At 38.0% G+C, this 27,996-nt stretch overlaps 2 protein-coding genes across 3 annotated transcripts; both read left to right on the top strand.

The window, feature by feature from the left end:
• Nucleotides 1–1,730: 1,730 nt before the first annotated feature.
• LOC124399835 (kazrin-A-like) lies at nt 1,731–8,001 on the top strand. The gene is made up of 6 exons (XM_046871081.1): nt 1,731–4,679; nt 4,970–5,201; nt 5,290–5,391; nt 5,670–5,836; nt 6,731–6,856; nt 7,091–8,001. Exons 1-5 carry the CDS (start codon nt 4,564–4,566, stop codon nt 6,810–6,812), a joined length of 699 nt encoding a protein of 232 aa, XP_046727037.1. The 5' UTR covers nt 1,731–4,563; the 3' UTR covers nt 6,813–6,856; nt 7,091–8,001.
• A 1,922-nt stretch (nt 8,002–9,923) lies between these two features.
• Nucleotides 9,924–25,591, top strand: tmem51a (transmembrane protein 51a). 2 transcript variants are annotated; one of them, XM_046872035.1, is made up of 3 exons: nt 9,924–10,155; nt 22,000–22,481; nt 22,929–25,591. In XM_046872035.1, the coding sequence occupies exons 2-3, from the start codon at nt 22,144–22,146 to the stop codon at nt 23,323–23,325; spliced, it is 735 nt and encodes a 244-aa protein (XP_046727991.1). In that variant the 5' UTR covers nt 9,924–10,155; nt 22,000–22,143; the 3' UTR covers nt 23,326–25,591. The 2 variants fall into 2 exon arrangements, with proteins under 2 accessions (XP_046727991.1, XP_046727992.1); XM_046872036.1 differs by lacking the exon at nt 9,924–10,155 and adding an exon at nt 21,322–21,371.
• Nucleotides 25,592–27,996: the final 2,405 nt, after the last annotated feature.

Below are 27,996 nucleotides of genomic sequence, written 5' to 3'. Positions count from 1 at the left end.
GGCTGAGGAGACTTGCGTGTGTGATTTTGATGTTATATAAGGCTGGGCAATAGGACGACGTTATACCTTGCTGAATTGTCACAATCCACTTAGTTATTTAGCAGGGTATCCAAATAATTATATATAATTAATTGCCATAAAACAATGGAAATGGTTAGGAAAGAATCTGATGTTCAGCACTTCATTTCTCAAATTATCATGTTTACGTTACATATTTTGTAGTTTTTAGTGTGAAGCAGTTTGATCAACAATTTTATTTCTAGAGAATCTTTTGTATATAACAGTACAGTACTTCTTTACTACATTGTTCTTCATAAGCCTATGTATTCAAATCCATTTTTTACATCGTAGGAATGTAAATTTCTGATTTGTGTCCTATTGCCCACCCCTAGTTCCCCTCATGTTTGGGGTGCTTTCAGTTAATTTTACTAACCATAAATGTTCTCACAATGTTATACATAAGTGCTAGTTGTGCTTTGTCAATGCTGTGTGTCTTTATGCTTATATATGTGTGTGTGTGCTTGTGTGTGTGTGTGTGTGTGTGTGTGTGTGTGTGTGTGTGTGTGTGTGTGTGCAGATCCTTGAACACACAATGAAACACAATTTTTTGCCGGGTATAGCCCCAGAAGCAATAGTATAATATTTAATAATAATAATGATAATAATAATAATAATAATAATAATAATAATAATAATAGAACTATCTTGTTGATTGATATTTATTTGTTTAATGTTTCCAAGAAGTCCAAGTCTCTTGAGCATTCATGTTCGAACCTAATGAGAAGTGAATGTTCGGAGGCTAAGCAGAGCTCAGGGAGGAGGGAATGTGGTTTTGCACATTAGGTCATTGTGAATATCTTTGTGAGCTGACATCACCTTAGCCCTCAGAGACTAGAACTGAGGAAATGATAAATGTGTACTGCCACCTGCTGGTGCCATTCTATGGCGTTACCATGTGCAACGGAAAAATGGGGCAAATGATGGAACACATCAGATACTGCAGTAAAGGTGTTTTATTTTTAATTTGTCATATGCAAGCTGGGCTTAGAGCACAGAATCAGCCATGATACAGCACCTCTGGAGCACAGAGGGTTGAGGGCCCTTTTCGAGGGCCCGAGAGTGGCAGCTTGGTTATACAGAGATGTGAACTCCCAACCTCAAGATCAGTAACTCAGAGCCTTAACCACTGAGCTACAACTTCCCTTATAGTATGGGGTTTCCTTTTACTATCTTATCTTAAGACTGTTATATGTGACACCCAGTCTACTATCCCAGAATATGTCTAATGGTGCATATACAAATATTATAAAAATATGCCCACTAGCTGTGAACTTGCACAGAGTTTGTAGGTATACTGGTTTCTACTTTCTTTTGGTTTTCTGTTCTTTAATAAGTACTTTATATTGCCTATCTTTTTTTCACAAAAATATATTGATAATTACTCAGGATTCACTACAAGTGTGAGCAACATCACCTTGCATATAGCCCTGCCTCTTTCCCCTCATGCACTGATCCAGAGTCAGACAGCGTGTCCAGTCCAGGCCGTCTGAGTGCGAGCCTGTCGGACAGCGAGGAGCAGCTTGACAAACTGCAGCAGGTGGAGCTGGCGCGGGCAGTACCCATGTCCCGGTGGCGAGCCGGCACTGTTCAGGCCTGGTTAGAGGTCATCATGGCCATGCCCATGTACATCCGTGCCTGTGTAGACAACGTCAAGAGTGGCAAGGTCAGAAATGATTAGAAACCTCCACTGTTTTACAAATAATGCACGCACTGCAATATGAACCTGTTCACTAAAATACATAGAATGTCACAGAGTATACTATAATTTAAAATAATGGTTGTATAATATACAAATGAACATATGACAAACTTTCCTATAAAATTTGACCAACTTCATCACTTCCCTGGAAAATACAGTACAGTGGGATTTACCTTTCAGACCATAACAGAAAACGCATCTATTTTGCAAACTTTATAAAGTTACTTCAAAATGTTTCATTACAAATATTATTATTGGCAATAAAATGTTAGAATCCTGTATGCTCCAATGACATTTGTGGAAAAACTGATGAGTCATATTAGGATAAAGATGGGAATCCCTGAATACGTCCTTCATCGGCAGGGACGAATCTGAAGAAATATTCAACCTTCTAAAGAATCTTGAATACTAAATAATATATATTTTTTATTTTATATTAATTTTTCATTATTTAATGAATCATTTTTAGACAGTTGGACCCTACTGCATGTGTTGTAGTGGCAGTTTGCCATAGCTACAACAAAAACCTTCAGGATATTACTATATAGGCTTTATTTGAACATAAATTGTGAATTAATATTACTATTTAGGTTTTTACTTGTACAGCAAACAACATTTAAAGTTCACTTCAATTAACACCTATGCAAGGAACAAATTCGATTTTCAGCTTCAACAATTTTCACACACTGTTATATCATTTAGATGTGGTTGACATATTTTACTATTTAATGGTGTACCAAGTAATAAAATGCACTCATGTAGAAAGGTTGGTGGCTTAATTGAAACAGTTGATTCTTAAGCAATTTAAATGATGAAAGATTTGATGCATTAGCCGTGTCTGGGAGGAGTTTATCCCCAATTAAAACTTTTAATTCTAATCTAGCTGCATGGGAAGAGATAGATGTGCGATCCATGGCTTGGAAAGGGGAGTAGTATGACTAAAGCAATTGTCAAAGCAAAAAGAAAAATGAGGACTTTTCCCAGTAGAGTCTTGTTTAGAGTAGAATTGCTAATCTGTGCAGCCCCTGATGTAAAAAAATGTAGTCGAAAGCATGAACGTTTTGTTTTAAGGTCACTGCAAATCAATGTCTTTGCTAAAGTGTCTTTGACATGACATAAAAGTATTGATTTTTTAAAAAGACCTATTGCAACTTTAATTGAGAAAAATGTGATTGGCTGATTTACATCCTAGTTATAAAGGCATATAGAATATATATTAGATATGTAAATAGTTTTGTAAATAGGCAGTTGGTGTTGATCCTGATGCTCGTAATCATTTACTTAGTAATGTGTATCGGTCTATTGTCATCTTTATCCAACTCACAACACCATAAGGAAAAAGTGTGGTTCCATATGGTGCACCTGGAGGTATAAAATGGCCTTATATTTCTTGACCTTTAAACGACAATACAAAGCACTTCCCAGTTCTTGTTGACTCTCGTGTTATGAACCCAGCATAACAACAGGCTTTCTAGAAGTTTAAATGCATATTTTGGCTTACTCCAGATAAAACTGTGGAATATGGGTGGAAGATGACTCATCAGATGATATCATTATTATTATTTTTCATTTCTCATGGTTTGGTAACGGTTAACAACAAACCTGTTGAGCCACTCTCTCTGTTTCTGTTGCTTGGCTTAGATTTGTCAACATGATCATGCTTGCATGAAGTTCACAAATTTCCTATGACAATCTGTCATAGGAACATTGGACTCTTCCACCTGTATGGGTTCTTTTCCAAACTGTTACCACAAAGATAGAGGCAAACGATTGTGTAGTAGTGACGGAAAGATAAGCTCATTTTAGTGACTGGCTTCTTTGAATCTTGTTCTTCAACAAATCTTTTTTTTGTCATGTGACAAAAGGACAAACGACTCTGACCAAAGGATTCATAAGATGAACTGCTCAATTCTGTTTCTGTGTAATGCACTGCATAGTGTGGGAGTCACATGATAAAAAAACAAATGACTCAGACCAGAAGAAGTCGAGAGATGAACTACTCAATTCTGTTTCCTGCATATAACCTACGGAGATTTTGCTATGCTTTGCTCATGCACGTTTATAAGAAAATGAAGAAATCACTCTTTAAAACTACTTGTTCTACTGAGTCACATTAAAGACTTGTTCAAAATGAACAAATCCTTCATGAATGACCCATCACTACTGTATGCGAATCATCTAGCATGACAATGCCCCTGTGCACAATGTAAGCTCCATGACCATATGGTTTACATGGGTTAGAGTGGAAGATCTTGAGTGGCCAGCTATAGAACTCTGAACTCATCCCTACTGAACACCTTTGGTCTGAACTGCACCCCAGGCCTCCTCACCCTACATTAGTATCTAAATATACTAATGCCCTTGTGGCTGAATGAGCACGAGTCTCCACAATCACAAGCCAGAATTTCATGTGGAAGAGTGTAGCTTTTTTAGAAAAGCATTTAGGGACTAAATATGGAATAAGATGTTTAGAAAGCACATGCATATCACAAACATTTGCCCATATAAACATGTTTAAACCCAGAAAGGTAGAAGCACTTTGGTGAAAATATGAAGGTATGCTACTACGCGATGCTTATTTATTTACTGCTAATTCCTAGGCTTTGCTTAGATCTACCCATCATCCAATAACTACCAATTCATATGTGTGAGGCTAAAACCCGCTAGCAAACATAGCTAATGTTTTATCCTATAGATCGCTAGCTATGCTAATTTTAATTTCCCAATGTAGATACTATGTACACATGAATAAAACACTATTCTTATCCTCATGGCCTTATGTGTATCTATGTATGTGTTAGGTGATGTTAGCCTTAACTGACACAGATCTGGAAGCTGTTTTGGGTATCAGCAACTCTTTGCATCGCAGAAAACTACGCCTGGCTATAGAGGATTACAGACAGGCCGAGTCGGGACATGGGTGAGATGCATCAGCCAATTGTTTACTCACACAAAACAGTCAAATCCATACTAATGCTCTGTTCTGTGCTCTGTACACATAATCACTGCTGCTGGTACAAAGCAGATAAAATAAAAATAGCAAAATAATTACCCGGTCTAATCAGTCTGACCATAATATTATCTACTGAGCACACAAACATTGCTATACACACCCGCCACATGTATTTCTAATGTGTGTATTGTAACTAGGAGTGCTCAACTTATCTATTTTGTGTCTTTGTGTGTGTGTGTGTGTGTGTGTGCTGTCAGACTATCAAATGCTGCAGACCTGGACCACCACTGGGTGGCGCAGGCATGGCTAAACGATGTAGGCCTGCCGCAGTATTCCCAGTTCTTTCACACACACTTAGTCGATGGACGCCTTCTGAGCACATTCACACGTGCAGACCTGGAAAAGCACCTGCACGTGTCGAAAAAAGCCCACCAGAGCAGCCTGTTGCTGGGAATCCAGCTCCTTCACATGCTCAACTTTAACAAGGAGGTGCTGCACTTGCTTGCATGCATATACAAATGTATTACTAATAAAAAAAAAAAAACACAGATATATAATACAGTTTTTATTTCTGAAGTTGCTGCAGGCCAGGAGAGCAGAATGTGAGAACCAGAACTCTGACCTTCTGGTCTGGTCCTGTCGGCGCATTAATAAATGGCTCAGGGACATCGACCTGAAGGTACACACACACATAGAGAGGAATAATAAGTAAGGGAATAAAACAGCAAATAAATAATGCACATACACTGCAATGCTTTGATTGTTTGAGATCAAATTTCTGACTCTCTGAGAACGAAGGATTCAATTTACACATTAATTTTTCTGAGAAAAGGTGCAATAATATAACATTTTCAACAGCAAATGGACAAAAAAGAGAGCAGTTGTGTATTTTAAAAAAAGACCTACAATTATAGATTAAAAGTCCAGTGCTGATATTTTGTGCATGTGTTGTTTCAGGAGTTTGGTGGCAGTCTACAAAACAGCGGTATTCATGGTGCTGTCATGGTGCTTGATCCTTCTTTTAACACAGACTCCATGGCAACAGCATTAGGTATCTCTGCAAGCAAGCACATGGTCCGTCAACACCTGAGTGAAGAAATGAATGTCCTCCTTGCTGCTGCAAGGTGAAGCATGTCGAGAGATATTTTCTTTTGTTTTTTTATTGTATTTCTTCATTCAAAGCTGCATAATAAATATGCCACTACTATATTAAAAAAGTGACTACTTTAATGTTATGGAAATGGTATATGGTAATGGTATGTAATGATATGGGATCCTGAATATTATCACTTGCCATCACTTGTCCAAAAGTCCAAAAATCAAAAAGGTAAAAATTGAACTAGTCACTCCAGCCTCATGGTCAAATGAGGTCTTGAATCCATTATCCACTTCTCAAGTCAAAACCAAGTCAGGACTTGAATCCATTAGCTTCTTCTCAAGTCAAAACCAAATCAAGTCTTGAATGAAGAGTCTTTGTGGACAGAGGAACCTTGCATACCTTGATGAATTACAGGAGTGCCCACCAATGATCTGGGCATACTTTAGTGATGCTCCAGGTCCCCCACTATCAGGAACATCCCCCTTGACGGAGAGCCCAGGACAGGCCCAATACCCACTGGAGAGATTACATCTCACATTTGACTTGGGAAAGTCTTTGAATTCCTCAGGGGGGTGTGAAATCTGCAGGCAGGATCAAGATCTCAGAAATTACGACCTTAGCTTGTCTCCTTGACCCTACACAGGAACAATAGAAGCAAATAAATGAATAACATGGTTTATAGGACATGACTTAGAATTATGGATCAGTCATTTACATGTCAGTGTAAGTCAAATGACACAATTGCGACTTCAGTGCAGTTAAAATCCAAGTCTAGAACCTGAGTACAAGATCACATTAACATGTTTTCATTTCGTCTTTGTGAATTTGTGTATTGAGCATTTGAGGAGGTTTCTTTCTCAGTATATTACTATATAGAGCCGTGCTATTTTGACCAACTATTTTTATTGTACATGTGCAGAGTGGATGTTGAACAGGAAGTTGACACCATGGAAACTCCACCAACTATGCCCCTTCAGAGCTCTCTGGGCGCTCCACGTTAGGCCAGCATGATGGCCAATACTCCTTCAGACAACTCAGTGTCAGGGTGAGACATTTTCTCCAAGTATTTTGAGTTAGAAATGAACAAATATCATTTTTTTAAATTCCAATCTCTCAGCCACTTCAGACACAGCAATGCTTCACTTACTAAATCTATTTTGTCCATGAGCTCTCATAGATTTTTTAAAAATGTTTTTGTTTCAGATCATATTTTCAGTGATTGTATCAAGTTGCTCTTGAGGGAAATATGTGAAAAATAGAATTTGCACTTCTTTTTCAGCCGGAGGTAAGCTTCAATCTGAAAGGCCATAGTGGAGGAAACGTCACGTCTGGAAACGCTAGCTGTGAGGATGCCACACCCCAGCCAGAAAACAGTCCGGCCAGAAACCTCTCTGCTGCTGACCACACTAATGTCTAATCCTAACTCTGCTCTCCCGAGACATGGTCCAAAGCCATAATGACCCTGATCTCAGGGGTTTAAGCTGTAAACAGGCATTTATATGAATTTATATTTCTCAGCTGAAACCTTTCTCCTTGGACTTTTTTTATGATAATGTTATTAAATGTATGTTTTGTAATGCCAACACTGGTTCTGAGGTACGATTTGGACTCAGAGTTAGTTTTGGCACAAATGCTGCAACTGATTTAGCTTTGAATAACATCATCTTATAATAAATAATTAAACCTTGTTTTTTTATGAATTGTATAATGAAACAGTCACTAATATTTCTGCTAATCATACATGTTAAGCTTTGTTTTGTGAATTCATAACATCACATGAACAAATATGGAGCCTTTAAATACAATGGGAAAAAGTGTGAATTGTAGAACTTTCTGGACATAATGGATTAAGCCTTAACCTTGCCCATCTGCTCTGTTAGGTTATTGTCCCTTCACAGCAAAAAAAATATACAGCAATGTGGCTGTGACTCACCAGGTTCTGCAGGTGCAGGCTAAGCCTGGTCTTAGACTTAGAAGACTATTAAACTGTAGAAAATATAAATTAGTCTACGCTTAACCTGTGACCAAGAAGAAGGTAAAGAGTTAAATCTGAGACTGCATTGTCCAGTAAAGACATGCCTCACCCTGCATTGCCTGAGATTATCTACTAACAATAAAGCTAAACCTGGGAGATACCTTTCATTATCTCCGACCTCAATGAGTAATAAATTAATTTTTTTAAACAGAAAAGCACTCTTCTCTGTAACAGTTCATTCCTATAAGCTATAAGCTAGATCATTTACATTTAACGTTTTTTTTAAATAAAAGATTTTTGCTATCAAGCCGATAAAGACTATCCCACAGCTGTCTGCAGTAATTCACTGTGGATAAAAATATGAAAAGGTCAGTCATATAACCTCATCAAGTTTAAATAGTACTTTCGAACCTCTGCCCTCTAAACCCCGAGTTGTGATAATGCACCTGTACAACGATAGCACAGCTGATCATAAACCTGGTTAAACATTGCAGGACGCCCTCGCTGTTCTGGAAATCGTGAATATTTTGAAATATCTGGAGGTGTTCATGAGTCATGTGTGTCCATATATTTGTATGGTTAATACCCAATAGAAACATTTGGGTTTGGTCTTGATAATGTCACAATAAAACAGTTATGGACGTCCTTAAAGACAATATAGTGATAAATAACAATGAATTATGCAATATCCTGTAGGAGTTATATGTTGGTAAGGGTTTAGAAAAATAAAGTAATCACTGGGTATGGCACATTGGATGTAAGTCTCCTCAGCCCAACTCTGACCTCAAATCACATCTCTCAGATGTTTATAATTACTCCTTTACAATTCATTAATCCTATGCAATTTGTGCAGACTTATGAAATGTCTTCATCTTGGGCAGGGTTGCACTGAAGCCTGTGTCAAAAGTTCAGGAACACTTGGAGACAAGGTGGGAACTTTCACCTCCCGAACTTTAGGTCAGGCCAGTGCAGGACATGTAAACAAATGTCCTATGTGTAATTTAACACATTCTGTGGGCCTATTTTATGTTTAATATTTTTTTGGAGTGTGGAAAGAAACCTAAGAACCTGGAGAGAATACAGACATCTATAATAGTAACGTAATGTAATGTGGCCATCAATTGTACATTAATGAACAAAAGTTATTCTGCAACTTTGTCCTTTGCTATTTTGTCAAGTCTTGAATCCATTAGCTTTCACTCAAGCCATATCCAAGGCAAATGGAGACTTAAATGGAGTTTTTGTGGACAGGGGAAGCCTGCCTACCTTATTGAATTACAGGAGTGACTTCCAGTGGTCTGGGCACATTACACTGATGCTCCCTGTTCCCCCACTTGGTGGAGACCCCAAGATAGAGCATCCACTCCAGAGATTACATCATACACCTCACCTTTGGCTTAGTCAAGAATCATTCTTTCGTCCACCATTATCTTGGTCATTGTTAAACTGGAGCCTGTGTCAGGAAGTTCAAGAACACTTAAAGACAAGGTATAACAATTCAGCTTGGACAGAAAGCCAGTCCATTGCAGGACATGTAAACAAATTCAAACCTAGGTGCAATTTAGCACATCCACTATGCCTACTTATTTGTTTCATGTTTTTAGAAAGTGGGAAGAAACATACGAACTCAGAGATCAATTCGAGTAATGTAATGTGGCCATTCATTTTACACCAATGAACAAAATGAGTTATTCAGCATCTTCGTCCTCTGCTAATATCTCAAAACCAAGTCAGGTGTTGAATGGAGTCCTTGTGGACAGGGGAAGCCTGTGACTTTCAGTGGTCTTGGCACATTACAGTGATGGTCTTCCACTATCAAGAACATCCCTCTTGGTGGAGACCCCAAGATTCAGGCTCAGGATCTCACTTTTTCCAAATTCACACCTACATGCAATTAAGCACATTTTCATATTTTTGGAGGGTGGGAAGAAACCTAAGAACCAGGAGAGAACCCAGACATCTATGAATGTAATGTGGCTATTCATTTTTTTTTTTACACCAATGAACAAAATGAGTTCTGCAGATCGATCTCTAGCTAATGTAGGGATTAAGTGTGAAAACCTTGACGAGTCTAAAACCCTGAACACGCCAATAACCCACTTCCGTTTCAGCCTACATCTCAACCGAGCTCTTATCACTGGGAGTCAGGGGCGTGTTTCTGCTGTAATCGTGCACTTTCTCTCTGAGGAGGGACGGGAAGCCAGGGAACGGCTCGACTACTATTCGCGCTCTGCTTTCTGCTTTCCCCCCTCTTCTTCTTGAATGAGGTCTAAACCGAGAATTAGGCGAGTGTGCAAAAAATATTGGCACCCTTTACCCACGGAACTCCTGAGACACTTAACTGAAGCGGATTGTTTCCACTTTACAGGGTAAGTGAGGCTTCAAAGTTACGCTTTGCAACTTTCTGAACGGTTTGCCGACGTTACAAAGTCCTAAAACTTTATATCTGTTAGTTTAACTTTTATAAGTGGTGAACACAACGCTTTATTCAGTAGTAAGCGTTTATACCACATTATAACTTGAAATAAAGTCGCTTGGAGCGGCATTTTTATGGATCCTATGATGCATTCTGTTATACCGAGTCTTATTACATGTATATATATATTTTTACATTAACTACTTTTCTATAGTAGGTATGGTTTTTATTTTAGGCATACTCATATGTGGCTGGTTTATTTGGTGGGTTTGTATGAGGAAACAGAAAACTTTCACCGCCATACTATTACAACTACAGTACACATCTTACAGTCTTTTTCAAAGAGTAGTAGTGGGCCTGTGGGTCACGTGACTACAGGCTCCGCCCACAACCGTGTTACGAGTCCAGAAGCAGTGTAGAAGTTCTGGATTTGGGCGATTCTTATGTTTTTCACTTTATAGCAAGTGGAAAAATTTTTTTTAAGTACCAGCTATTGTCTTTTGTCTTTCTACTTGGAGTCGTTTTTTTTTTTTCCAATGGTACTTTTAAAAAAATGCTCCATATATGCATATTTAGTTGTATCAAAACCTGAAGTGGGCGTGGCTTATCTGGCTCTAAGGTGAGGTTTGTTTGTTTGTTTGTTTGTGTAAATGTATCTTGAAGCCTACTATTATTCTGCCAGAAATACCTGGACTACTCAGAGGTAAAACTTGCCAGTGCTGTCACTTCTGGCCCTGACAGTCCAACATCTGAGTTGTGTAGACAATGCAAATGCAGCTCCAGAAAGAGGCACTTCCCAACACTGCAAAGAGAAGATACAATTGGCATGCACACAGTCAGCTGTACGAATAAAACCACCTGCCCTATTGTCTATTATTACTATATACTCTGAGCGCTCCATGAAACATGGCGTTTAGGCATCATAATTTGGCCCTTGTCAAAGTCGCACAGATTCTTACACTTGCCCATTTTTCTTGCTTCCAAAAAATATTTTGCTCCCTATTAAAATCTTAGTGAGTAAGGGTTAATGTTAATGCTGAAAAGGAGGACAGGAGCTCTAACTGATTGATAGTAGACATGGAAAGCTCAGTGGTAACATTCATAAGGTAATTGTACAGCAATATTAGCACCATTGCAGAATCCTTTACACTTAACCAAATAAATGGCTGTGACTGATCAGCAGCATTAGTTGGAATATTAAAACCGGTAAATGATTCACACAAATAAATATCTTACAGTTTTTTTAAGTAGATGAAATTAACCTGTTATTTCAAATAGTAGATTTTTGAATGCAGCCACACTTGCGCTGATTTCTCCATACAGGATGCCCCGTGATTGTAGTAGATTTATTAGAAGATTTGGTAGAATAAAATGTTTTTGTAGTGTGTTGTGAATATCCTTATTACCATTTGCTGTTCCACATTTGTGTTTCTGTGGGGCTTTGGATTTTAGTTTGCACAGTATATTTAGGGCAGTGGTGGTCCAGTGATTAAGGCTCTGGGTTGCTGAGCAAATGGTCGGGGGTTCAAATCCTAGCGCTGCCACTGTTAAACCTCTAAAACAAGGCTTTTAACTCTCTGTGCTCCAGGGGCGTCGTATCATGGCTGATCCTGCGCTCGGACCCCAGCTATGCGACAAAAATAATTTTGCAGTGCTTTAATGTATATGGGACAAATAAAGTCTATTCTATTCTTCTATTGGATACTGATATTAAAAGTTCACGTATGTTTTTTTCCCTCTATTGCGAGGTCTTCCACAACAGCAATGTCATTACATTCTATTAATATGTCCACTTGTTGAACAAACTGGAGATCTGTGGGAATGAAAACTGTCGGAAAATCACATATAACACTGAGGTGTATGATGAATGATATAGTTTTATTGGAACAGAATGGAAGGTTGTAGTCAGAGTCATATGAAAAGTATTCGCTCAAATTTTGAATGACCGTGTCAAGGAGTAGACCAGGAGAGGTCATGAACAGTTCAGTCTAAACACCGACCTACCCCATGAGCAGTCGTTAACATTTTGTTTTAACATTAAATTTCGCCAGTGAGTTATTGTAACTATGGAACTGTTATAAGCGTCTATGTTGTTTCGATCACTTTGAAATACTTGAACTCAAATACTCAAGTTACACAGCATCATAGTCAATAAACTATTTCCTGTATTATATTGCACACACATTTATGGCTTTGTACTAAGAGCAGATCAATGCAGGTAAAAAGGTAATCTAATAGAATAGTCATGTCTAAAGATGCATTGCGTGAATATGCGGTTAAATAACAATAATTAAATATTTAATGAAGACACAGTGTTGACATGTCAGACTCTTATAAGTGATGCAGCAAAATAAATGAAAAGTAACCATGGTTTAATTTTCACTGATGTGACTCACAAGCAGTGCTGAAGCACAGCATTGTTTATGTTTCACTGTTTATACATACAGTAGCTACATAGTGTCACATAACTGTCTGTGGTCCTGGATGTGCTTTGAAATCCTGAATTCTCCAGTATTTTAAATGCCAGTATGCAGCTTGTGTGTGTGTGTGTGTGTGTGTTGTTGTTGTTGTTGTTGTTGTTGTATTGTCTAGTTTTTGAGACTGATGTCAGATACCAGGTCTGTGGTATGTTGCACCAGTTGTAATTTGGCAGATTTATTGTACTTTAATATTTTCATCCAGGACTCACTGGACATCAGGGTTAAGACTTATTGGGAAGTCAAAGTGCTCCCATACACCAAACCTTCACAAATTGGTGGAATATTTGAGTTGATTTTACATTCAGAGATTTATCAGGCACCCTTAATTGAGAGCGACTTTTATACAAGTGAGCAATTTGAGGTTTAAGGGTCTACTGTAGCAGCTTGGTGGGGCTGGGATTTGAACTTGCTACCTTCCGAACGGAAATCTAACGTCTAAAATAAATGTTGTTTTTTTACTCCCTGTAGCTTCTTCTGAATTAAGGAAAAAGGGAAGTTACTTTATCAGTCGAGGAAGTGTGGGCTTGGTTTAGTTTGTTAAACTTTAACTTATATAAGCAGTTTTTATGATGACTAGGCATTTTTATGGTTCAGCCTGTTGAGCGTATTATTAAATACGCAGATGAATCAAATCGCCAGCCTGGTTCCGAATGAAACGATACACTTTTTGTTACATCCCTACAACCTACACCGTGTGGTCAAAAATACGTGGACACCCGACTATCACACTCATACGTGTGTCTCCAACCTGTCGCAACAATGTTTGCCGCACACAACAGGCAATTTGTATTGCGTACAAGCAGTAAGAATTACTGAGAGGCCAAGTCCTTGTTCCAACATGACAATGTGCCCGTGCTAAAAGTGAGGTTCAAAGTTTTTTCCCAAGATTTAAGTGTAAGAACTCAAGTATTCTGTGTAGAACACTGTCCCCAGCCCACTGAACAACTTTAGGATAAACTGAAATGCCTCTTTGGAAGGTATCCCCATAGCAACGTTGTTCAAACTAGAGATAAGTCTTACTACAAGACTTCAGGTTATTCTGACAGCAAATGATGACTAACTATGAAATAAGACATTCAAAAGCACATAGGGGTGTGGCTATTCGAATAGCTATACTTTGTGCCTGTTTTTTCTGAGTTAAAAATGAAATAGATTTAGATAGTCGTCTGATATCACTGTTGTTATTTTGAAGTTTTAGTGCGCAAGACACCGCATTTAAACATGTTCGTAAATAATTCATAAGAAGGAGAACCAGAAGTGTGCAAAATGTTATACAGGTAATCCTCTACTTACGATGGAGATACATTATGACGACCTCATCGTACGTCAAAAATATTACAAAAATACAATTTCTTCGCATCGCTATCGTCATCGTAAGAACGAAAAATCGTAAGTCGAACCATCGTAACTCGGTTACAAAAAAATTTAAAGATGTACTCCCTTGTCTGAATTATTCAATTTTTAGAAGTAAAAGCCGAATGTCAACATTCAGAAAAAGTTACGTTGAAGGTTTTCTCTGTTGTAATGCTCTGAGATTATTAATGACTAGTCACATATATAGCTACAGAGAGTTATTGGAGAGGCCTGAACGTTATGTGCATTTCTTTTATCCTATTCTCGTTCCTGCACTGAAAGAAAGTATTGTGGTTTTATCAAAGCTTAAAGGCATCAAGTGGTAACTTGAGTGTTAAACTTGTTTTTTTGAAGTGGTTTATAGGAACCTTATGAGCCACAGCGATGGTGTAAAGGTTATTTTTTTGTCTTTTTTTTTTTTTTTTTTTTTTTTTAGTGAAAGGGAAATGCAAATTAACTATAAATGCTTTCTCTTTTATTCATTCCTTCTGTGGTACTAAAAACTAAAAGTAAGAAGGGAAAAAAGTTCCCAAGCACAAAACGTCCAGATTTCACATTTATGTTGATGTAAGAGGTGGGTGAGTTCTGTTACCACTATGTGTAATGATGCAAAGTGAACATTCTGTCGAAAGCATGACACGTGAAAAATCTTCACTGAAGATTTGAACATTCACGATGTACTGTGGCTGGTGTGAAACGGCCTTGAGATTGCACTCTAGATTACATCATACATCATAAGTTTCATATTAACAGGAGAGTTTACATTTCCAGTGCAACTATGGTCAACTTTAAAAAATTCTCAACAATGTCCATTGGAAGTGACTGGAAGTGACTAATATATAATTCAATATAGATCATAGATTCATAGATTGCATCTTTGAAGGTCTTAGACTGGTAGTTCAACCAAACAGAATAACAACACAGTTCTACTTCTAATTTTCTATTGTACTTTTAAAAAAATGGGTGCAGGTGGTAAAGGGGTGAGTCATATACATAGTTATTACACTATGTATTACTATTTTATTAGTGCTGCACTAATAATTTGCTATCTGAAGCTTGTTGATGTCTAATAAATCAATCATGGAAGCAGTGAAAAGCAAATAAGATCATCCAACTCTATATTTCAATAAAGATTTGAAAGTTAAAAGGTATCAATGAAATGAAGGTTGAACTTTAACAGTGTGTTAGAATGAAAAAAGCATAAAGAACAGCTGTAGCATCACATTATCTGTGAAACCTAATGGCACAGTGTTAGTGCTTTTTATATAGCTGGTTGAGATGCTGGAATTCGATTTTCAGATAACCAGTGCCTGAAATAAAGATTGTGTAAGAGGTATTACAGAGATTTGAATGCACTGCATGCCATCATAAACTTGAAGTCATGCATCCATTAGCCGTTCTGTAATACATTCATCGTACACATTTCGACAAATGTCCATTCTTGCACTCAGCTAATCATGAGTCTGGAGCCCAGTACACACAACCATGCAGATACAGGTCAAGGGCTTTAGTTCACAACAAACATCAGAATGGAGGAAAATACGATCTCAATGACTTTGACCGTGGTATGGACGTTGGTGCCAGACATGCTGGTTTGAGTATTTCAGAAATTGCTGAATGCCTGGGATTTCTACACACAGCACTTTGTAGTGTTTACACAAAATGGTGCAAAAAACATCCAGTGAGCAGAATTTCTGTGGGCAGAACCTCATTGTTGATGAGAGAGTTCAGAGGAGAATGACCAGATTGCTAAACAGGCTATGGTTACTCAAATAACACTGTTTACATCCATGATTAGCAGGAACCCTGAGGTGGATGGGTCACTAGAGCACAAGACCACATTTGGTTGCACTTGTGCCTGCTATGAACAGGAATCTAAGGATATGGTGTGCACAATGTCAATATGGCATTTCTACAGGAAGTAATAGTGATGTTATGAGGCATTATCTTCAACAGCATTAACGGCATTAACAGCAACAGATTAAATGTAATGTTATTCTTCATTTTTGTTTGCAGCGCACTACAAGATTAATTCGAACGAATCAGAAGTTAGAAATGAAACATGTTTGTGTTTGTTTATTAGCTTTTCTAATTTCAACTTAAATTGCTGCATTCACATCGCATGTTTAAAGTAATATTTCATGCAATTAATAATGTGCTCATTTTCATATTCGTAAAAAAAAAACATATTCAGTGTTCAAGATTTTTTTTTTCTTTCTAGAGGAATCTCGACGTTTTTCAAGCATTGGGATTATGTAAAAAAAAATTATGAATAAACGTTATTTAAATATACGGGAAACATTCATTCTGTGACTATTTTACAATGAATTGTCAAAATATGCAGATAATTTAGATAAAGGTGGTTTATGCTTGTCACGTGTACTTTATAGCACAGTGAAATTTTTCTTCGCATATCAGAAGATATGATTCTTGCACTCTGGCATGATACAGCACCTCTGGAGCACAGAGGGTTAAGGGCCTTGTTGAGGGGCCCCAAGAGTGGCAGCTTGGTGAAACTGGGGCTTGAAAAAAGGCTCATACTGTACACTACTACCGTATATGGACAGAAATACACTAGATTGCCAAAAGTTACATGGTCATAAGTACCGTATGGACTTTTTGATCATACATTCCACATTTAGTCCCAATTTGCTCTTATAGTTCCCTCCACTCTTCTAGAAAGATTTTCCACAAGATTTTGGGGTGTGCTTGTGGAGATTAAGACACAAGGACGTCAGTAAAGTCAGGTACTGATGTAGGTGAAGAAGCCTGGAGTGCAGTCATTGTTCCAATTCATACCAAAGATATTTAACAGGGTTGAGGTCAGAGCTCTATAGCAGATCTTCCACTCCAATCCATGCAAAGCATATCTTCATGGAGTTTGCTTTGTGCACAGGTGCATAGCCATGCTGGAACAGGTTTGAGACTCCTAGTTAAAGTGAAGGGAGAATTTAATGCTACTCCACCTAAAGACCCCCTGTGTGCCTTCAGCTTTGTGATAACAGTTTAGGAAAGAACCACATATGACTGCGAATGTCAGGTGTCCCAATACTTTTGTCCATATAGTGTATGTGGAATTCTGACAAACACACTGTCTACAGACTGTTGCTACAAATTTAGAAGCACACATTTGTACAGGATGCCTTTGTATGCTGTGGTACTACTTCTTACTTTATACTGTATATTGTTTGAGATTTGTTGTTACTTTTAGTATACAACAGGACAAGCAGCATTCCAATACTGCTGGTTTTTAGTACTCCAATACTGTTAGATTTCACCGTTTGTATCACTCAGCTTGTCTGTGCTTGTTACACAAGTTTTAAATTTCAATAATGGTTACTGACAGAGAAACTGTTCCTACACATGCTTTGGGCTGTCAGTGGCTACTTCAGGAATTATTTCTGGAGCAACTACTGATGGAGCAAAAAAATACACAAAATGTTTATGCGATTTGTCAGTTACTCAGTATCAATGAATAAAACTGCTCGTGTGAAATCAGTGCTGAAATGTGTGCCAGTGTAAGAACATTCTTGTTCATGCGATACCGCTTAATTACGACATCAAATCAAATCAGATTTTATTTGTCACGTACGCATACATACAGAGCACAACATGCAGTGAAAAGCTTTTTTACGACGGGAATAGAATGAGGGGAAAATAAACCAAGAAAAAAAGAAGGTAGATAAATAAAAGTATAAAACTTTCTTTCTTTCTTTCTCCTATTAGGGGTCGCCACAGCGGATCATCCGTATTCATGATCCGCATGTTTGGCTTGGCACATGTTTTTACGCTGGATGCCCTTCCTAACGCAACCCTCCCCATTTATCCATGCTTGGGACCGGCACTAAGAGTGCACTGGCTTGTGCAATCGTAACAAAAGTATAAACTATATAAAAGATGAAATAAAGTGTATATACAAGGATGCGACATTGCTTGCTTTTACAGAGGAAAGGCCCTTGTATTCTCAGGATGTTTGTTTTTTGCCTCTGCAAGACTTTTCCTGTTGCTTTTTTAAATCTATTTAGACAATTTATCCTTCTTAGTTCAGGCTGTGATTCTCACAAACCTCTTAAACTGAGTATACAAACAATCCGGAAGATGGTCACGCTAAAGTTCCCCTTGCCTGTTGTTGACAAATTTCTTGCAGTTGTACTGCTTCACAGTTATTTGCAAAAGTATGGATATTAAACATGTCCCCTGGTGGTCTAGTGGTTAAGATGCAGCGCTCTCACCGCTGCGGCCCGGGTTCGAGCCACGGTCAGGGAACCATCCCCAGCCACTCTCAGTGCCGGTCCCAAGCCCGGATAAATTGGGGAGGGTTGCGTTAGGAAGGGCATCCAGCGTAAAAACATGTGCCAAATCAAACGTGCGGAGGATCCGCTGTGGCGACCCCTAATGGGAGAAGCCGAATAAAAGTTTATGGAGTATTAAACGTACAAAAGTAGGTATTTATGTCCAGAGGCCATATGAGTAATACATGTTTCATGCTTATTTGCATTCAGTTGATCATATTTTTGTGTGTAAATTCAAATGAAGTGCATATTGCAGAATCCAGGTCCAGTATATGTGTCAATTCTCAAGGCAGGTTCAGGTGATGAGTAATTAGACTTAGAGTAAGTTTATGAAATGTCAGAGGACTTTTAAACAATATCAGGCAGCGTATTGTCTTTCAGCTATTTACAAATAAGTAGGAAAGGCTATGGAAGTTTTCCTGGCATCTTCAGTTTCACACACTAAACTCAGCACAAGTTAATGCTGGAGGAATGCGCAGTGTTTTGCAGATATGACGTCAGCTGTTGCTTGAATGAGAGCGATTTCAGAAACACAAATTACCTATGGGAAAACATACAGGGCTCTGCCTTCTTCCTGGAGCTCTGTAACACTAGGTTTTACTACCTGTTTGTTCATTGTTCTGCTTTTTTTTGGTTCAGTGGTATTCACATGGGCACTGCATTTATCTATGCATATTATATATCATTTTAAATATGTCATTTTATCTCTGAATCATGCCCACACAGCACATCAACTATTGTTTTATGCATGTGGTATGATTCAGGTGATTTGTTATCTTTATTACTGCATGTGGCTGCAAAATTTGTCCTACAGCATAAGTAATCTGTTTTTCAGATAGATAACTGTAATTGGGAATAATAATAAAAAATTTTTTTATTATTTTTCTTGGTTCGGATTATCAACAATTTCCCCAGGTTTGGTAAAGAGTGCTATATAAGTGTAATGTATTGAGTTCAGTAACACAGTAGTCATGTTCATATCAAGATAAAGCACATAACAGCCTATTTCATCTCTGTGTGCCTGCAGTAATGCAACCAGACTGTGCCTCATTTATGATCTTACATCTTGGCAGAAATAGTTCCAGGCACTAATAGGCTATGAGTTACTGAGGCTCAGAGTTCTTCATTACCAGCAGAGATACGAGAAAAAAGGCACGGGAACATGAATGTCCCCTGCATTCTTGCAAGGGGGGTGAGAGTAAGTGAAAGACTTGTCAGAGTGATTTAACATGTAATGTTTTGCTTTCTTTGTGAGCTGTTAAGAGTGAGGATTTATCTTTTAGTTGTACTGATTTCCCAACATTGTCTTTATTGCCAAGTGAAGTTGGGGTTTTGTGCTTATTCTTAAGGCTGTTCTAGCTGGATTGGTAAATCTCGCAAAGGGGGGGAAGTGATAGTCTTTTAAAAATACAAGTCGAAACTGGAATAGTTGGAAACAGAATATGGACTTTTAAATCATTGAACATTCAGTTTTACTTAAGCAATATAACTCAGAAATGAGTGCATGGCATGGTACTTTGAAACTTTACGTATCAGCTGATATTAATATGATACCCCATATCTGTTTGATCTTCATTCTTAAAAACTACTAAGGTTTAAAATAATGTGTTGCCTGAGAAAAAAAGGATGTGAAGTACAGATTAAATATGTGCTTTAATTCTGTTCAAAATTCATCTCTTTCTGCCTGTGCTTAGAAAGCATGTGTTGCAGGGGTTTGAAGCAGAAACATTTGTGTAGAAAGAATTTTCCCACAATTTGGACAATGGAAAGTTAAAGGATAGAAAGAAAAATATTATGCAGTTGATGTATATTATGTAGTCTATATCCTAGACCGTTTTAAGTCGGCTAGCCTATGTTAAGACAGTTTTATAATTATTTATATTAATTTAAGTTCCAGCTATTAGTGTGGGTGGGTGATTTAATGCTGGACCAAGAAACATTCAAATATTTTCCGACTTAACAAATGTAGTTATATTAACTGCTGGTTCTATTCACTTTAGTGTGTACATCCCTGAGACTTTAAAAACCTTTAACCAAATAATAGCAAAGTGGTTGTTGTTTTTTATTTAAGGGTATGAAGATTTACTTTAACCAAATGTATAAATGTACAGATGTGAAGTTTTATTTTCCTTGAAATCCTCCCTTAGCCGGATTAACAGCTTTATACACTCTTGGCTGACTCCAGACAGTTTCTCCAAGCATTCATGTAATACTTGTAATGTAATGTCATGTAATACTTTGCCATGACTCTTGTCAGTGGTGCTCTTCACTAGTTGGCTATTTCTTTCTGACCTTGCGATCCAGTTCAGTCAAAAAAAAAAAAAGGGCAGTTTGTTAGGATTTCCATCCAGTGACTGGGCAGGCCATTCGATGATAGATAATTCTCCAGCCGACTGTTTAGTCTCTTATTACTTGCTTCAGGTCATTGTTTTGTTGTATGAGGACGTTTCAGTTAGCCAGGTGGAGTTGCATGGTGTTGACGTAAGGAATGGTAGCCATGTTGGATTAGTGTTTCTTTCACTTGAAATTAGTTGATAACAACCTCAAACCATTATGCTTCCATGCTAATAAGGATTATATATAATTATCTGATTTTTGTCAGGAGCTCTGAGTTTATTGCTGTAATTTTGCCCCAAGTGGAATAAATATTTTTATTTTTAACATAAATAAGCCGCACCTGTCTATAACACTAATGTACTTTACACAGGCTTTAACGAAAGACACGTTACACACGGTCTAACGGGTGAAATATGTTGCGCTTCCTTTAGGAGCAGAGCGGTATTTTGGGAATAGCATGCCACCATTTTTTTCCAGTATTACTGCGTGTGTTCAAGACGAGAATTATGTCCTTATTATTTTCTAATGCTGATTTCTAAGTTTCTTTGACTAACCCGTAACGCCGTTGCCAAGAAAAATAAAAAAGCACGAGTTTTGGAAACCTGTCTGTGCTTATATGATTTCTGTTGCAACTGGAGTTAGCAAGCTCTCCCTTCACCCTGACTCAACACGTTACAACGGCTTGTATCTAAACAGTAGCCTACCAAGTAAGTTATTGTTCACTGTCTTTCTCCTTCCTTTCACAACAATTTCTCTCTAAGGTTTATCATTTGGCATCGTCGTGCGTTTAAAAAAACCTTTTTTTCTCCCGATGCCGTGCAGCTCAGAACACAGGTGAGGTGCGTTTTTTCGTTTCCGTTCGGAAATTTATTTGGTCTAATGTTATGGGGTTTAGTTTTTTGGCTTGAAGTTTGTGAAACCAGGAAAAACCCAGGAAAAATTCATAAATTAGCCGCTTCGTTGTTTAAGCCGCGGGGTTCAAAGCGTAGGAAAAAAGTAGCGGCTTATAGTCCGAAAAAATACGGGAGCTTTTACAACATCTGGCCTGGGACATTGTGCTGTATGTGTGACATTGGTGTCATACCTGATAATAGATGAGAAACGAACAGAGCTGGTTTCAGTGTTTTGAGTGTGGGGCTAACCTTATTAAACAATTATTTAAAATGTATGTAAGAAAACAAAATATGTATTTCATTGTGAACTTTGCTTGTTGTTGAGATCAACTTGTGTGACCATCATTTTACTAAGAGCGTTGTTGTTATTGATATTGGTATGTAATATTACTGTGCGGTTGAATGCAGTTAAATTCATGGCTATCCTTCTTCTTGTTACCAGTCTATCTCACCTCATTAGATGCCAACGTAGGGATACTCTGAAGGATACCACTTCAGCATCCAGTACGTCCAAGCGTGATCGAGTGAGAGGCAGAAAGTGAGAGGAAACGTGGAAGAGGGAGCGGGAGACAGCTCATCGCTGGACATGTCGTACAGCAGCCAAACACCCCCCGACTCCAGCAGCAACAGCGGCAGCTCCAGCTCGGCCTCCCAGTATGCCACGGCAGCACTGGGCGTGGGGCTGCTGGTGCTGGGCATCGTGATGATCCTGTGGAGCGTGGTGCCTGTTGGCTCAGGCGTAAACAACTCGCAGAATACAGAGGACAAAGTTAGGCCCAACACATCATCCGTGGGCTTTGTTCTGCTGGGCACCGGAGTGGCCATGCTGCTGCTCTCACTATTCCTCGGCATTCAAAACAAATACCGGGCGCAGAGACAGGCAAACGGCAACGCTAACACAGAGCAAGGACAGGGGGGAGACAGGTGAGGATGTTAACACAACAAAGAAACAGGAAGAGAGTAAAACACAGTTGCAGTTACACAGTAAATAATTAGTTGCAGATGCATGCTTATATGCATTCGAACAGTATTCTCTCTCTCTCTCTCTCTCTCTCTCTCTCTCTCTCTCTCTCTCTGTCTTTCTATATATATATATATTGTTGGCTTCAATGTGCATCAGTGGTGCTTGTCATGCTTCTTAATAGTCCAGCAGTTGCACCTTAATCCCTCCTAAAGACATAAAGAAAGAATTATTTAATCACATTTCTATTTAATGTCTCTTAATTGTTCACAATTTTACATACAACAGCATAACATTTGTAGCCTCTTTATTCTTTATTCACAGCATGCTGAATATCAGTTTGTATTCGTACCCATTAAGCCTTACCAAAGCAAAAACAATTATAAAGTTGTCTGTTTTTGCGTGTCTAGGCAACCAGACGACTCCGAGCAGTACACAGTACCCAGTTATGAGGATGTGGTCGGAAACACCGAGTACCCAATCAGCCAGTTCTCTCCGCGGCAGAACAGCACCACCTGCCTGCCAGCCTACGACGAACTGATGGAGACAGGTCAGGGCGAGACGGAGGGTCCATGCGCACACAAGAACGGAGCAGACAATTTGAACTCGACACACATAGTCCCCAAAAAAAACCCCGGACTCAAATTGCTCCCGCTTAAAGTGAGGACAAAGAGCTCGAGCAGCTCACCACAGGTCATGGGCTCCAGCATCGAACCCCTCACTCCTCCACCACAGTATGAAGAAAATCCCCCGGAACTCCCCCCCGGCAGCACAGTGACCCTGTCAACACTTGGAAGTGCGATGTAATTAAACATGCATGAAGATTTGTGCACTTTTTTGCGCCGATTACAGTTTGACCGTGACACAGTGACACAGTTTGGTCATGACTAAATAACAGTGAAAGCAGAGGAAGAAGGCATGCTAGAATCTGCTTCCTGGTTATTATATCTGATCAGATATAATAGGTTTTTTATTCTAAGCTGGAAATTTTAACCGGATACACAGGAATTAGAGGAATCTCTAATGGACGTGTAATTACCACACTCAGGTAACATGTGCCAATGTGCTCTGCACTGGTCTTCTCAATAATGCGTTATTTAAAAGACTTTATTTAGCCTTAGCCTCAAGAAAACTGTGTATCAAAGCCAGTTTCTGGTTTTATGTTGTATTATGTCATTCATATCTGAAAAAAGAGCATTTCATCCTAAAGTGTTGATGAAACAGCGTATTTAACGATGCAAATCATTATCACAGTATCATAAATGGTGTTATTCTGTCATATAATTGATAACGTTCAAATGAAATTGCTGCTACAGAGCATCGGGCAAAACCACCCAAGACACACAAACTCTGACATGAATCGGTTAAACGCTGAGTTCGGCCAGCGCTTTTTAGAGTAACAAGAATTGTCGCATCTTGCCTTAGCGTCGATGTTTGTCTGCGCTGTGTGTAAGTACCCTTTATTGGGTTTGAGATTACCTCTTGTTACCATAGTGATGAGCAGTGAAGTCATGAATGGGTAAGTGTGTCTGTGTGTCTCTTCAGGAGAGGAGACAGGGAAACTCTTTCACCCTGCAGCTGCATGTTATTTCACATGCTGTCTCGCAGTTGCTCTTTCACTGTTACTAGCGTGCACACACACACACACACACATTTGTCTTACTAACCTTCCACTGACATGAGTATTAATGCAGACAATTGGTGCCTAAACCTAATTCTAGCCTTAACCCAAGTAACAAAAAACCTTCTGATATTTACAATAAAATCTATTGGTTTCTCTTTGGTTTTTTTTTTTTTTTTTTTTAGATGTAACTGTGTTTTTGGGGACATTTATCTTCCACAAACATAAACTGCCCAAACATGACCCACAGAACATTTTTCTTTTCTTAATTACTATTTATAGATCTGTATCTTGCATTCCTTTAACCCCCCCCTCTCCCCATCACACACACACAAACACACAGACACACACACACACAGAGACACACTGTAACAGTAATTACGGCTTTCTCAAACCCACCAGCAGTCTGCTGCAGTGCCATTACTATTTCACAAGCAGAACATTACTGAAACAAACAAGCAGACATCCCATTTCGCACTGGAATACGAGGTATGATTGTGATAAAATGTTTTTAATCACCATTTCAGTGTCTGCTCTTGATATATTGTTTGCATTCCATATTTTGTTCTAACACTATTTAAGGCTGACTGACATCAGATGCATTTTGTTGACCACTCCCTTTACTAATCTATAAAACCCATTTCTGAAAGGTGTGACCAATTTTTAAAATGCTGTTTTTATATGTTTGCAGTTGAATCCTTTCTGAAAATAACTGGAGACTGAGGATCTGCTGGTAATATTGCTGTCTCATGCATGTGCAGCTTTTATGAGCATTACTCGGTTCGGATGCAGATCTGTGTTTGGCAAAATATATTTTATTTTATTGAAAGAATGTACACTGTTTCCACCTAGAGGTTCAAATGTGTCATTGCAGCCTGTATTTCTGAACAACCAATGACCATTGGGTTAGAAACATTCAACAGAATGTTGAAAGAACAAAAACTCATAAATGTCAGATTATTTAAAAAGGTATATATTGTGTAATTTATTGGGGATTTATTTATTATTTTTTTGTTTATTTTTGCCCAAGTGTGACCCCGAACTTGTAGTAGATTAGCAAATGAAATATATTTTTCTCACGTTTATGCTGTTGACATCGATAAAGCCACAGCTGAAACTGGGGTCAGTGATTTTTAATTCTTAAAGAATACGTTTTGTATTATTTAGTGATTCCTACATTCTGGCAGCTGCACTGAAGATACACTCTGGTCTCTGGTGCACCCCAGTCACTGTAAGCAGGGGACACTAACTAATGTTAAAAAAAGCTGATTATTGTGTTGATTATATTGAATAGAACGCTGGAAACACTTTGAGTGGAGTCATTTTGACAGAAGTACATGATGTAATGTTTGTCAGCAGTGTGTGTACCTTAATACACATCTGTCAGAATACCGTATCATTTGCTTTACCTACGCCTGACAGCATTATTAATAAAAAGTACTTTTTTCTCCATATGTCTTGCCTTGCTTTACATGAATGTATAAAAAACAAAATGTTTTTCATATCAACTACACACAATTCCGTAATTGTAGAAATGTGCTGTTCAGTGATAGGGCCTTAAATGACTTACAATTATAAGGAACAAATGAATAGGCTCTAAATGTATATATTCTTTTATACCGCTTTATAAACTCTTTATCTTTGTAAATCTGCTTTAAGACAATGTCCATTGTTAAAAACACCATACAAATAAAAATTAATTGAATTAAAATGAAATAAATTGAACAATTCCATATGCTAGTGAAGTAGTTCTCAAAGTCGGGTCCAGGAAGCACTGGGCGTCTATGATTGTATTATATTGTGTCCCACTAGTGGAAATCTTAGTATTATTATTATAAAAATGGATTTATGCAGTGTGTTTTAGTTCAGTGTTGATTGAGTGTGTGTGTGTGTGTGTGTGTGTGTGTGTGTGTGTGTGTGTGTGTGTGTGTGCACTGCTTTCAGTCGATATTGGATTTCTTTTTTTTTTTTTTTTTATGTATATCTGGCAATCTATGACTGCTTCTAGCTAAACTTCTTCCAACAAGGTGTTTTAGGTTTTTAGTTCCACCATTAGTGAGCTGCTTTGTTAGATAAGGAACTGTTGAGGTGACGTGGTTAAGTTTTTAAGGTATGGCCACAAATAAATATAATGAGACCAAAAGGTAACCACAACAAATTATAATATTATAATATTATATAATATAATTTGTATATAATATTATAATATTAATACAATAAGCTTTTGGTATGGGGCATCTGTATAATGGTATTGATGTAATGTCTTATGCATGCACAGTTTTTAGAAATACAGATCAAGTGCATTACTGTGTTTCCGGTAAAAATGTTTTTGCATCCATCTAGTGGTCAAAAGATGTTACAGCAAACTGCAACACTATTTAAAATGAATATACAGTATATATATATATATACCAAACCCTCACATAGATCGTTCAGTAACACTAAACAATATCCCTAATCACTACTGCATCAGTATTTAAACAATACCTGACATTATGCGATATAAGTATAAAGTTGCAATGAACACAAAATATTTAGTTATTAATATTAGAATTAGTATATCTCTGATCATGTACGGTCAGCATCACATTTTGTGGTGTGCAAATCCTTTTCCTGATGGCAATTTAATATTTTAACACTTCACAAAGTTCAGTTTTTTAAAAAAGAATGAAAATCTTTCATTAAAAATTAAAAACTTGCCTGATGCATAAGCATGGACTTTATGGAAACCATACAAGACATGTGGAGACAAATAATCTCATGTTATATATTTAAAAAACACTCAAATACCTTTAAGTGTCAAGATATGATGTAATGATCAGACTTCAAGACAATTTGAATGTAGAACTAAACTAAGGCAGCTCTAAACAATACAAAACAAATAAATCTCAGAAGTCAATAACTACATCATTTACACACCCATCTGGTAAAATCACTAAAATATCCATAACAAATTAGTGATAATTATAGGTCTGTTTCTATCTATACACTGTAGATGCAAATATCATGCCAGACAAGTTTCTAAGAAATATCACCTAAGCTACAACTACAGTAGAATCAGTAGACAATCCCCTTTCTTCTGAAATAATTATTGCACATAAGTGCACATTAACACGCCTTGTAACAAATACCAATGACCAGACGGCTACCTACCCAGCACAATTCTAAAATAAAAAGAAATGTTTCTTCTGTTTTTATCTTCTGAATGTACTTATGCTAAAATCACTGCGCTGTGGTTTTTTGGCAGTAACATTGGAATGAAATATATATTTTTATGAGTGTCCTGCATCACATATTATACATTATCCATGATTAATGAAAGGTACAGTTAGGTGTGTTTTCTGTTTTATCTGACCATAAGTATCTTTCACTTGGACAAACATGAAGAGACTTATCATATACCTGCCCAAACAGGAAACTCCCAAGGGAAATCCCCACAGAGGCAGATGGGGGCCCTCCCCCTCTTCCAAGTGTTGACTTTGATGGCTGTGGCACCGCCTCTCTAGCCAGAGTGGCAAAAACACCACACCTTATTATTAAGCAGTGGCACGACCCATCCATCATCATCATTTCTAATATTTGATTAAACCACCCGCTGGCTTACCCCTATAGAAAATGGGTAGGAGTGGTTACAACTATGGGCCATGTTTTGAGAAATGGATTAATATTGTGCAACAGTGCACATGTCAGTGCACACACTCCACTCACTCAGCTGTTCTGGTTTGAAGTCACATGATGAACTACTCCAACGCTATCAGATTGAGGATTCCTTTGGCATGCTGTTCCTCTGACCATCCACCACTGACTAGAGTATTTGAAATGTATTGCAAAGATTGAACAGCAGCCAATATCCAAAG

This window comes from Silurus meridionalis, chromosome 17, assembly GCF_014805685.1.
Source record: "Silurus meridionalis isolate SWU-2019-XX chromosome 17, ASM1480568v1, whole genome shotgun sequence".
In the NCBI taxonomy this organism is placed as follows: domain Eukaryota; kingdom Metazoa; phylum Chordata; class Actinopteri; order Siluriformes; family Siluridae; genus Silurus; species Silurus meridionalis.
The sequence above is the reverse complement of the archived record's forward strand: the minus strand, read 5'-3'. Positions and strand labels throughout refer to the sequence as shown.

Coding starts and splice junctions, on each gene's coding strand:
- LOC124399835 (XM_046871081.1), top strand. CDS start 4,564: ATGTTAGCCTTAACTGACACAGATCTGGAAGCTGTTTTGGGTATCAGC. Junction 4,680..4,969: donor CAGGCCGAGTCGGGACATGG/GTGAGATGCATC, acceptor GTGTGCTGTCAG/ACTATCAAATGCTGCAGACC. Junction 5,202..5,289: donor TGCTCAACTTTAACAAGGAG/GTGCTGCACTTG, acceptor TTATTTCTGAAG/TTGCTGCAGGCCAGGAGAGC.
- tmem51a (XM_046872035.1), top strand. CDS start 22,144: ATGTCGTACAGCAGCCAAACACCCCCCGACTCCAGCAGCAACAGCGGC. Junction 22,482..22,928: donor CAAGGACAGGGGGGAGACAG/GTGAGGATGTTA, acceptor TTGCGTGTCTAG/GCAACCAGACGACTCCGAGC.